At 42.6% G+C, this 13,300-nt stretch overlaps 1 protein-coding gene across 2 annotated transcripts in view; it reads left to right on the forward strand.

Moving 5' to 3' along the window:
* The window catches only part of PHACTR1 (phosphatase and actin regulator 1), a 310,321-nt gene extending 298,165 nt beyond the window's left edge, over nucleotides 1-12,156 (forward strand). For both annotated transcript variants that reach the window (XM_044295041.1, XM_044295040.1), the window contains exons 11-13: nucleotides 2,866-3,006; nucleotides 4,937-5,013; nucleotides 10,591-12,156. In XM_044295041.1, coding sequence (XP_044150976.1) covers nucleotides 2,866-3,006; nucleotides 4,937-5,013; nucleotides 10,591-10,606 — 234 coding nt within the window. In that variant the 3' untranslated portion in view covers nucleotides 10,607-12,156. The remainder of the gene's footprint in view (nucleotides 1-2,865; nucleotides 3,007-4,936; nucleotides 5,014-10,590) is intronic.
* The last annotated feature ends 1,144 nt before the right edge of the window (nucleotides 12,157-13,300 follow it).

Raw genomic sequence — 13,300 nt, forward strand, 5'->3', positions numbered from 1 at the left:
CAGCCTGGTTATTGACCCGGAGGGTAGATACATTTTTGTAGCGACATTCATTAACTGTACATTGTATGTCATAATGGTTATTTAGGCCTCATGCACACGACCGTTTTTTAAGGTCCGCAAAAACGGGGTCCGTAGGTCCGTGACCGTTTTTTCGTCCGTGGGTCTTCCTTGTTTTTTGGAGGATCCACGGACATGAAAAATGAAAAAAAAAATCTAAGTCAAGTTTGCCATTGAAATGATAGGAAAAAACGGACACGGATCACGGACACGGATCACGGACACGGATGACAATCTTGTGTGCATCCGTGATTTTTCACGGACCCATTGACTTGAATGGGGCCGTGAACCGTTGGCCGTGAAAAAAATAGGACAGGTCATATTTTTTTCACGGCCAGGAAACACGGATCACGGATGAGGCTGCCAAACGGTGCATTTTCCGATTTTTCCACGGACCCATTGAAAGTCAATGGGTCAGTGAAAAAAAACGGAAAACGGCACAACGGCCACGGATGCACACAACGGTCGTGTGCATGAGGCCTTATGGTTCCCCTCCTGCAACCATGGCTGTGGTGACTCAAGCTGTGGCTTTCGCTGCTGCCTTTCCACAAACCTTGATTATATGCATTGGTGACTACAATATGCTTCTAGACCCTTCACTAGATAAACTTAACCCGACAAACACTGCAGAACCCATCTCCCATACCCCCACCCCGCTAGCTAGCCTAATACAGGAGGTGGGATGGGTAGACACCTACTCTTATCATTCCTCTAGTCATCAATCTCTTTCGCGTATAGACTATGCTTTGGGCAACCCTCTGCTGTACGGCAAAGTTTCAGATGTAAATTATGGGGTACGAGGAATATCTGATCACTCACCAATACAATTAACCATATCTACTTATACAATGGATCGACCAACTGTCTTCATGAAAATACATCCATTTTGGCTGACACTCCTAACACCGAATGACTGGATACCTGATCAGCTATCCATATTGTTAACTGATCATGAGTCCTTTGAAAATCCATCAGTACTATGGGAAACCCTGAAAGCTTACCTTAGGGGTTGCCTGAAGTCATCCATAGCATATGTTAAACGAGCTTCCGCCTGTCAGGAGGGGGAATTGGCAGAGGAATGTACCAGACTAGAGGCGGCATATGTAGCTGACCCCACTGATCCTAATAGACAGGAATGGTTATTTAAAGGTCGCCAATACCTTACTCTATTGAAGGAAAAAGCACAACGCAAATTGTTCTTTACTAAACAAACGTACTTTGAATTAGGTAACCAGTCCAGTATTTACCTGAATCTACGGTCCTTATGGTCAGTGTTGGAGAGGCCGCAGTTATTCCCACGAAAGTTACTCCCCATTCATAGAGTTGCCATATAGGTATGGTCGGCTGCAAACAGTATACATGATTTCAAAAATGTGATGAATGACCTGCCGCTTTGGGATAACCCTATGTTTCCCATTTTGTCTGCCTTCGCCGACTCCCAATATTGGAAAACACATAACATATGCTGCCTTAAGGATGTATACCAAGACAATGTGGTTTATCCATTTAGTCACTTTCAAACGAAATGTCATATGAACCGTACAGATTTCTATCGCTACTTACAGGTCAGACATGCGCTAAATGCCCAATTCCCTGGCACTGCGATATCTATATCCAAATATCCTTTAATTGGAGTTTTGAGGTCACAGGGTCCTAGAGGTATTATATCTATTATATACACTCATTTGATCACAACTAGAATACAATCTACACAGTTAAAGGTGCTGGATAGATGGAGGACTGTGGTCCCTGACTTGTCGGATGAAGACATCTCTGAATTGCTGGAATCGCCTATGTATGTGTCCCCGGCAATTAATAATCGTTTCATACAGCTATGTATTATCAATCAAAGTTACCTCTCACAGGTCAGGCTGCATAAGATGGATAGATTACCCCACACCAGATGCCATCGCTGTGCCAGGGATGGTGCGGACTTTTGGCATTTGCTGTGGACTTGCCCCATTATCAGAGCATTCTGGACAGAAATCACTCGTTTCCTAGCAGATTTGACCAAGCTACCGATTGACACCCACCCTAAGATATGTCTATTCGGTATATTACACGATGCAGTATACTCCCATTATATCAGAATATCCTCCGAGAATCACTATTCTTGGCAAGGAAAGCCATTGCCTTAAGATGGATGGGAGAGAGAAATCCGTCACTTAACCAGTAGAAAACATTGGTAAACGTCATAATTTCATATAAATATAAGCATAGACGATATGGGTCTAAGTTCGACAAGGTATGGGGACTGTGGTGTTCATCTCCCCTTACACAATATTCAGCACGATACATAAATAATGCATTATCTTCAGCTTAAATAAGACGTATCAATAAAAACCACCTCTGTAACTTCATCATTACCTTCCTTGTGTACGTGCCCTTCCATCCATGTCTTATGTGTCTATAGTCATGTAAAATGTACGAATATAGTATAAACACTTGAAGTAATGTAACCCAATTTCATTTTATTTTGTAACTTGTTTTAATTCCATTGTTCAATAAAGCGAATTTATAAAAAGTAACTTTGTGTTTGAAAGTGAACGTGAAGTGTCCAGGATATGTGCACCTGCATGCCCTGAAATAGGGGCTACTATTACTGTCTGCCCCTGTATTTCTTTCAACCATCTATTCAACTAAGTACCTCTAGCGGCGCTGTTACAGCACGTCACTGGCGATATACACTACAGTGATGGTAATCCTGAGCTTCAATGATCATTTGAAATTAAAAAAATCATAATGTGGAAAATCTTCTAATATAAATCGAGTGCCATAACAGGTTTATATTTTATTTTCTGTCCACAGCTCAGTCAGAGACCTACTGTAGAGGAGCTGCGGGAGAAGAAAATCCTCATTCGTTTCAGCGATTATGTGGAGGTGGCAGACGCACAGGATTATGACAGGAGGGCAGACAAACCTTGGACTCGATTAACAGCCGCTGATAAAGTGCGTACCTCTCCGGTATTAATTGTACAGAATGACTAGGGGTCACAGAAACTATGTCACAACGTACAGAGTCCTTCCAGGTTCATGTAGGTTTTCTGGGGTGACAGAGTGTGTCTACCACCCCTCTTAGATCCGTCCACTGTTCTCTCTCACATCACATAGTTTACCCACCATGAGAGCAGCCCACCCACCCAGAGTCAGTCAGCTGGTCATTGTGTCTTGGATGAGGCCACGATCTGATCCACTGTAGGGTATCAGCACACGATGCGGAATACGCGTTTTTTTGGTGCAGTTTGGGTGCTAAAATTCACAGAAATCCACACTGAAATTTGTGCTGATATTCTGTTCGCTTACCATCACCCTTGTGTAGGTACCAAAGGCCGGATTCACACAAGAATATGCCAGACATATCTGCCTGTGTGACATGTATTACGGGTGTAACTGATTTGATCCCTATGATGCTGTGAGTTTAGGGCATTTGTACATCATAGAGCGAGGTCATCACCACTTCCTGCCTCTGATAGCCAGGTCTGAAAGCTGGTTTAAAGGGAGCCTGTCATCAACTTTATGCTGCCCATACTAACGGCAGAATAAAGTAGAGACAGGCGAGTTGATTTCTGCGATCTGTCATTTATAAGTTAAAAGTAAGTGGTTGCCGAGAACCAAAATCACAATCATTGCAGCTCAGGCCTTGAAAAGAGTCACGACCACATGAGAAGAGTCCTGGTTATTCATGAATTCCTGCTCTCCTGCTTATGACTAACTTCTACCTAGTTTTCTCCCTTTATCTCTAGGAGAGAACTGCCAATCGTCAGCAGATGGGCAGGAAGCAGGAGATTATGAATAACGATGACTCTTCTCAGGTTGCCGTGACTCTTTCCAAGGCCTGTGCTACAATGATTAAGATGCTGGTTCTCAGCAACCACTTACTTTTAGATCATTAGTGACACACCGCTGAGATCAGCATTTCTGTCACTAACTTATGCTGTCCTCAGGGAGGTCACCATAAAGTTGATGACAGGTTCCCTTTAACGACTCACTCTGCATCTCTCCTAGTGAAATGTGTGGTGGTCTACAGGTTTTCCTGGAGGTAGCAGCAGGTTGTTGAGGATTTTGGCTAGGGGACCCATGGCTATCAGCTGTTCTCCATCAGGTCCATATTAAAGGGGTATTCCCATCTCAATGATCACTGTTAATGATTTGACAGTGATCATTTTTGTAAACACATTTAATTACCCAATTCCCACCCTTTTTGAGAAAATAAGTCCCCTCTTACCTGATCGTTGTCTTTCGTCTCCCCTGGTTAAAGCCACCTCTCCTGTCGAATCCCGCCGGGCAAGATTTTCTCCCGGCCGGGCAATGTCCTGAACGCGCACGCCACCGCGCATGCACCATGATGACTTCTTCCTGGCCAGTATAGTACAGAGCCACGAACGCGCGTTCAGGATGTTGCGCGGCTCGGCCGGGAGAATATCTTCAGTCTTTTGCGCAAGCGCGGCCCGGCCAGGAGAAGACGTCTATCAAGCCCAGCCGAATCCAGGAAGTGAACGTCGCACTCAACGAAGGTAAGTATGAAAAGTGAAGTTGGGAATACCCCTTTAAGGAAAGGACAGGACAACACCTTTATGCTATAGGCTACTTTCACATTGCTGGTTTGAATGCCAAATGCAGACGGAATGTCTGCTGGCCCCATTAAGTATGATGGGGTCTGGACAGAGATCTGTACGTATTCCGGCAGACAAGCGAAAACTGACCAGACACAAAACGCTGCATGTTGCAGTTTGTGTCCCGCCGATCCTCCTCTTGTCTGCCGGAACGGAGGTGAGAAAATAGCCTTACTTCCACAAGATTGAATAGTTTCTTCAACAATAAATTTACTGTCAAGAGAGGAATCGCATGTAATTTCACCTGTCATCTCTTACTATTACAGGCAGCCATACGAAAGGAGCTAAATGAATTTAAAAGTACAGAAATGGAGGTTCATGAATTAAGTAGGCATTTAACAAGGTGCGTATAAATATTGGGGTTCTTCTAGTCTTCATGGCTCTTCTATCATCATGATGCAATTGAAAGCTAAAGATGTCATACACATCAGATTACTGTTGGCTGAACCAGGATTTTGGCACGACTGACCTACCATCTATCATATATCTGAGGGTTTCTCTGCTCTTCTCATTTAGAACACATGCATGCTCAGCCAAGCTGAGTGTGCATTTGTATGGAGGTTGGGTTTCAGGATGAATAGCTGTTAGATGGCTATTTAATGGTATGGCCAGTATTAGTGTTTATTCACAGGCAGTAGATTTGTTGCAGAAAATTATCACCTGAATGGGGCTTCTAGAAATCCATGCGCTTTCCCTGAAGACAACCACATTCCAATGAATGGGACCGATTTTCATTCGCAGTAATTTCTGCAACAAATCTTCTGCTTCTTCACTCCATTAGATGTAATCAATATATAGACTGTAAAATAGTGCTCACAAGTATGTGTTCCAAATAAGACCCTTCCTTAGGTCAAAGTGTCACTGCAATTTCATAAAAGTACGATGAAAATTTTTGTAATGTTTTATTATAAAACTATGTGGATAATATTGGACATTCAAGGAGTAGCGCTCAGCATTTCTGTACTATTTATATAAAAATGTATGGTATGTCCCACCTCATGTAAATTATAAGGCTGTTAATGCACATTTACAGGCACATGTAAGCAACAGATTTACGGGAAGGAAACGTTCCTTCCCAACAGTCAGCTGTTCGCTCAGTGGAGGTAAAGAGTTGCATTTACAGTCAGGTCCATAAATATTGGGACATTGACACCATTCTAACATTTTTGGCTCTATACACCACCACAATAAATTTGAAATGAAACGAACAAGATGTGCTTTAACTGCAAACTGTCAGCTTTAATTTGAGGTTATTTACATCCAAATCAGGTGAATGGTGTAGGAATTACAACAGTTTGCATATGTGCCTTCCACTTGTTAAGGGACCAAAAGAAACGGGACAGAATAATAATCATAAATCAAACTTTTACTTTTTAATACTTGGTTGCAAATCCTTTGCAGTCAATTACAGCCTGAAGTCTGGAACGCATAGACATCACCAGACGCTGGGTTTCATCCCTGGTGATGCTCTGCCAGGCCTCTACTGCAACTGTCTTCAGTTCCTGCTTGTTCTTGGGGCATTTTCCCTTCAGTTTTGTCTTCAGCAAGTGAAATGCATGCTCAATCGGATTCAGGTCAGGTGATTGACTTGGCCATTGCATAATATTCCACTTTTTTCCCTTAAAAAACTCTTTGGTTGTTTTTGCAGTATGCTTTGGGTCACTGTCCATCTGCACTGTGAAGCGCTGTCCAATGAGTTCTGAAGCATTTGGCTGAATATGAGCAGATAATATTGCCCGAAACACTTCAGAATTCATCCTGCTGCTTTTGTCAGCAGTCACATCATCAATAAATACAAGAGAACCAGTTCCATTGGCAGCCATACATGCCCACGCCATGACACTACCACCACCATGCTTCACTGATGAGGTGGTATGCTTAGGATCATGAGCAGTTCCTTTCCTTCTCCATACTCTTCTCTTCCCATCACTCTGGTACAAGTTGATCTTGGTCTCATCTGTCCATAGGATGTTGTTCCAGAATTGTGAAGGCTTTTTTAGCTGTCGTTTGGCAAACTCTAATCTGGCCTTCCTGTTTTTGATGCTCACCAATGGTTTACATCTTGTGGTGAACCCTCTGTATTCACTCTGGTGAAGTCTTCTCTTGATTGTTGACTTTGACACACATACACCTACCTCCTGGAGAGTGTTCTTGATCTGGCCAACTGTTGCGAAGGGTGTTTTCTTCACCAGGGAAATAATTCTTCAGTCATCCACCACAGTTATTTTCCGTGGTCTTCCGGGTGTTTTTGTGTTGCTGAGCTCACCGGTGCGTTCATTCTGATTAAGAATGTTCCAAACCGTTGTTTTGGCCGCGCCTAATGTTTTTTCTATCTCTCTGATGGTTTTTTTTTTTTCAGCCTAATGATGGCTTGCTTCACTGATAGTGACAGCTCTTTGGATCTCATCTTGAGAGTTGACAGCAACAGATCCCAAATGCAAATAGCACACTTGAAATGAACTCTGGACCTTTTATCTGCTCATTGTAATTGGGATAATGAGGGAATAACACACATCGGGCCATGGAACAGCTGAGAAGCCAATTGTCCCATTACTTTTGGTCCCTTAACAAGTGGGAGGCACATATGCAAACTGTTGTAATTCCTACACTGTTCACCTGATTTGGATGTAAATACCCTCACATTAAAGCTGACAGTCTGCAGTTAAAGCACATCTTGTTTCATTTCAAATCCATTGTGGTGGTGTATAGAGCCAAAAATGTCAGAATTGTGTCGAATGTCCCAATATTTATGGACCTGACTGTAATGCAGCGATCACCTCCACAGTATGAGGATGAGTGGTCACTATAGCGATTGCTCGTTCTCATACAGCTGCATTGTTTCTGGACAGCAGATCGATGTTTAGACAGCACGATCTGCTGCCCAGAAACAATAATTTAGGTGTCTGCACTAACGACAGTTCCACCCACAGCGCCGGTGATTCTGTCACACAATACCAGTGTGGCAGCGTTTGCTATTTTTCCACTGCTCTTGAACTTTGCTTTGTTAATTGCTCCTGACAAGTTCTTTGTGAGGAAACGCGTTGAGCCCTCGACACTGCATGGGGGAGCTTTAGTTAGTGGTGGGCAGGTGGTTAGGAGCTTTTTTTTGAGGGTTGGTTGTTAATACTATACAACCAATCCTTTGGGTACACATACAGACCTTGTTTAGCTGGAAAAACTCCAGCACTTGTGAGATACTGACCATTAGGTCTCTCAGGTTAACCTATCCATACCACCTACCTAGTTCATCCGACTTGGGCAAACATTCATTCCAGTCGGAGTACCAAGCAATAATGTCTGATTGTGCAATTTTTTTTTCTAATTTGTGTTGTGATACATCCCCCCGTTTTTTAGTAGAATTAATAAAGTATATATATTTTAGTGTCTCCAATCTTCCGTGGTAGTTTCACCAATAAACACGTGTTTCGCTCGTTCATGGGGTGATCTTCTGCACCTTTACATGGGCAGATTGTTGGGAATGAGCGTTTGCAGAAACGTTTAGTCACGATAATCTGCCCCATGATTGTATCATGTAAAGCCACCTTTAGATGTGGGATAATCAGATTAGTAGGGGACCTACCGCTGGAACCCCGACCGATCATGACAACCGGGGCCTCATACTCTGTGCAGCTCCACTGAAATGGACAGACCGGCTGGTCGGAAAAGCGCACTGCCACTCCATTCATCTCTAAGAACCCCACAGATAGCTGAGTGCTGTGTTCAGCTATCTCCAGCGCTCCTATAGAATTTTACGGAGCTGCAGTCCGAATTTCCGACCAGCTGCTCCATCCATTTCCGGCGGGCTGCACAGGGTACAGGGCATGTGTTCTCGTGATGTGATGGGGGTCCTTCCGTTGGGATAGTTATCCCCAATACTGTGAATAGGGGATAACTTATTGTAAGCAGAATACCCCTTTAACACTGAAGACCAACTAAACAGACTGAAATCTACTGCCGTTCATGGCTAGCCTAGATTTCAGTCATAATTTTAACCAGTTTCTGGCATAAACAATGATAAATGTAGTGGGTCCTATGGCACCAACCCACTCTCTGCCCTCACCACACTCCCTTTTCGGAAACTGATGAGGGCAGTGTAAAAACAGCAGTTGCAACTAGTACATTATTTTTATAGTACACAGCTCAGCTGCTGCAGAACTTCTTATTTAAGATTAAAGGGGTTTTCTGAATTTCTTTTTTACTGATGAGCTATCCTCTGGATTGGTCATCTGTATCTGATTGGTGGCGGTCCGACACCCGGAACCTCTGCAGATCAGCTCCTGTGAGCACGCCCTCTGCCTTCTTTTTGCTTTACCTAGTGAATGGGGCTGAGCTGCAATACCAAGCACAACCGCTATACAATGTACAACGCTGTGCTTTGTAAACTGCGAAAAGGCAACGGTGCTCACAGGAGCGCCGGAACCTTCTCAAAACATCTGCTCAATGGGGGTCTCTGGTGTCGGACCCCACTGATCAGATACAGATTACCTATCCAGAGTATAGGTTATCAGTAAAAATATCTTGGAAAACCCTTTTAAGGCTATGCTTACACAATGATTTAGATCCCCCATCAGCACAAGGAATCCTTCCAGCCAGACATATGCCTAGCCTATCGTGGAGTGGCCTTTTGTTGTACATTTAAGTCTACTTTCACACCAGTGTTTTCAATTTCTGCTATTGAGATCCGTCATAGGATCTGAATAATGGAGTAAAAGGCTCCAGTTTTGTCCCCATTCATTGTCAATGGGGACAAAATTTAACTAAATGAAATGCATTCCATTTGGATGCGTTCCCATGAAGCACACAAAAGCGCATGCGTTGAGTGCGTCCTGGGATGTGGAGCAAGACGGACCCGTCATGACTCACAATTTAAGTCTATAGGGACAGATCAGTTTTCTCGGACACAATAGAAAACGGTTCCGTTCCCCCATTGACTTTCAATGGTTTTGGAGACGGATCCGTCATGGCTATTTTAAAGATAAGACAACCGGATCCGTTCATAATGCATGCGGTTGTATTATCGTGACGGAAGCGTTTTTGCTGAGTCATGACAGATCCAGCAAAAACGCTGTGTGACAGTAGCCTAAGTGATACAGTATGTTTAAGTTTACCTCTTTTTTGCAGTATTGAACAGTGTAGTAAGCAATGCTTTTAGCTTCATACAAGCGTATTTCCCGTACTGAGCACTGCTCCTCTGACGTGAACTTGCAATATCATAATGATTCATGATGCTAAAAATTCCTGTCTCACTTCAGTTCTACTGAACTGTAGTCTTCGCATTATGTGTCCAGTAGTAAATCCCTGGGAATTCACTGCATCATAAATCATTATGATGCTGCGAGTTCACTTCATAGGAGCAGTGTTCACTCTGGGAAATACTACTCCCACACAGAGCGTTTTTCAGGCCGAATGCGCTCATGTGAAACTGGCCTAAGGGTCCATTCACACGTCTGCAAATGGGTCCGCATCCGTTCAGCAATATCGGGAACGGGTGTGGACCCATATAGGAGATTTTCCTGGAACATACGCTGAACTTAGTGTAAAGAGCCAAGGGGAAAGTTCATCTCCACACTTTTATAGAAAAAAAATAATAATTGGTGCGGCTGCAGCACCTGAGTAGTGTATTTGGTGCGGCTGCAGCTGGGTCACAGAAAGGTATAATACAGCTGCAGCTGCTAAAGAATCACTTTTAAAAGTAGAGGGAGCACTACCTGTCAATCAGCGGCTGGAAGTGTGATCTCTGCCACTTTTCCTGCAGGAAGAGATAAGTAGCATCTATGTATAATTGTCAGCTTCTGACATCAGCAGGTGACGTTTAATATTATTTACAGATGTAAAAATTGAAAATTTCCATTATTCTGTATTACTGAGAAAAAACTGAGATTCAGCAGTGACATCCCCCCCTTTTCTCTCTCTCTTGCAGGTTTCACAGACCCTAGCATTAAAGTTCTACTTGAATACTTTACTGTTTTCAAAAAGGGAACCACAAGTGCTGGGATATTTTATTTTGTCTTCTACTTCAATGTAAATCTTTGGAACTGCCTTGTATTTCCAAAAGAAGAAAACGGCATTTGCATAATCTTCATAGATGATTTCCATCTTCACTAGACCTTAAGAAATGTGAAGCGTTGTGCAATGCAAAACGTCAGCCATGTCTGGATCTGTCCTGTATGTACATATGAGCAGAAGCTGTTCTTCAAGTCTTCGGGTGTCAGCATCTTGCGTCTCAGTCTTAAGCTGTGGCTCATATGGAGATCTGGGGCATGAGTGGATTAAGGAGACCTGTAAAACTTATGCCAGTCCAGCTTCAAGTCTTTCAGCCAAATTGATGTGGGCTTTATGAGCAACAAAGAGAGACTTGCACTACTTTTCCTTTGTGAAGCATTCCCAGTTGACTCACATCTTCCATACTGGAGACTGGTTGATTTTTCTTTTTTTTTTTTTTAGTCTGTTGTGACTCAATGTGCTCCTTCAGAAATATCTAACTATAGACACAACAGGGCTGGAATGACCAGCATCATGTAGCTTTGAAACTGGTCCTTGGCGCCAAAATCATCATTTTATTAATGCATTAAGAGAGTAATCAGGGTCAGTAAAATAAAAGAATACCGAAACATCAACCCATTTCAAGGAAGACATGTTTCATTTGTTTGGCTACTAAAGCCTCTAAAGTTACAGTATGTGGCCCTCTCTATATCCATGGTCATGTGCAGGTGGCATCATGCATTTCATCATCCGTCCAGTCAATGTACAGATCTTCAGTTGAATGGGCAACTCATTACATATTTTTTTTTTTTTCTGCAGTCCTGGATCAGCAGGGAAGAGGACATGGTCAGTCCTGCTTTCATATTCCATCCCAAAACGTATTTTCCTAAAGGCAGATATTGATCATCAGATGAGGACATGGTCAGTCCTACTTTCATATTCCATCCCAGAACTTATTTTCCTAAAGGCAGATATTGATTGTGTTTGTCTTTGGGAACGTGTTGTCATTATATTGTGCCTGTTCTGTATAGAGTAGGAACTGTAAAGACAGACTCTGCCAATATGCCAGGTCAAAAGCCTCCAGTGATTGAGCCTGTCCATATTAACATGGAGTTTTCTTGTAAAGGAAGAAAAAAAAATAAAACAAGAATATTTTTCAAAATCTACTTTTTCTATCTATTAATCTTTCTGGAAAACTGTAAAATTGTGGAAAATCTACCATGAGGCAGGTCTATTACATTGCATTTGTGCTAAACATGGGAAACTTTAGGTCTACAAGGACATTTTTGTAGGTTTTTTTATTCCTCATTTTACACTAAGCTGAAAATTGCTTGTCAACTTATCTTAACCTTTTATGTACCGCCGCACGACTGGAGGTAGGTTGTTAATTGTAACCCAACGTATAAAATTGTCGGGTTACACTGCGATTTGCCAGCACCCTGTGGCACTGCAGATGGCTGTGAATGTGCTGTCGTCACAGTAAGTTTGCCTGAGACCACTAGGGGCAGAATTTTTTTTTTTTTTAAATAAAAACGTGAAATAAAAGAAATTTAAAAAATGATTAAAACCTGAAATAAAAAAATTAAACCGTTATAGCCATGGTTTGCTAGTTTTAGCAGTAGTATAGTAGACTTTGTACACACGCACACAATCCCCCTCCCCATTTCGTTTATAAAAAAAAAAAAAATTTATTAGTTTTGCCAATACTATAGCAGACTTTGTGTAAAATATACAAATGTACACACATTTTGTTTTCCTTTTTGCTTTCTTAAATTCTAAAATTTGGAAAAGTTTTGTCTTAAAATTATTTATAGTTAGAAAAAATGTTTTTTTTTCATAATTTTCTGTTTTTCCTTACTTAAGAAAGGTCTAATATGTTTCATGAAAAATCATATCAAATACATGTAATTTAATTATTTGCAGTTAGATAGGCCCATTGCTAAAACTGAAAAATTGGCCTGGTAAGGGTGGTAAACACTCTGGTAATGAAGCAGTTAAGGAGGATTCTAAACAAACTACCTACCTCTCTGCACCTAATCACGCCCTCGTGTCCTTTGATTGGCAGCGCTAGACCCGCCGTGCCGGCGTGTGCGCACTGGACCTGTTCCTTCCTTTTCGGTATGTGTGTATGTCCAGTGCGCACTCGCCATCACGGAAGCGAGTGCGCAGGCGCGGAATATCATTGCTAGACAGGCGGGTATAGCGATGTCAATCAAAGGACATGGGGGTGTGATTAAGTGCAGAAGGCCGGCATTAGCAAAGAACGGGGGCGTCGCAGAAGCAGTGCTCGGAAGGCATAAGCCCGCCTCCAAGTGCTCGAATTACTCATTTGCATATTTTTAAAAGTTGCTTTTTCAGCCATACCGGACCTACTACATGAGAAATAAAGGTATGGTTTTTGTCTGTGTCATCAGCCCTACCAGGCTATATGCCTGGTAGGGTAGGCTTGAACCGGGTGACAGAGCCTCTTCAAAAGAACACTCAGAGAAAACATACTTGCTGTCACGTCTTGTACAGGGCCTGGCGGAATGATGCACAACACAGGCATACAATAGATTGCAAGAATCAATACTTGTGCATATGGTAAACTCGTCCGCCCTGTAGTCCTTCACCATGTGGACCAGTGCCACGGCCTCTATTTGTCACTT

The sequence above is a fragment of the Bufo gargarizans genome, chromosome 5 (genome assembly GCF_014858855.1).
Source record: "Bufo gargarizans isolate SCDJY-AF-19 chromosome 5, ASM1485885v1, whole genome shotgun sequence".
Lineage (NCBI taxonomy): Eukaryota > Metazoa > Chordata > Amphibia > Anura > Bufonidae > Bufo > Bufo gargarizans.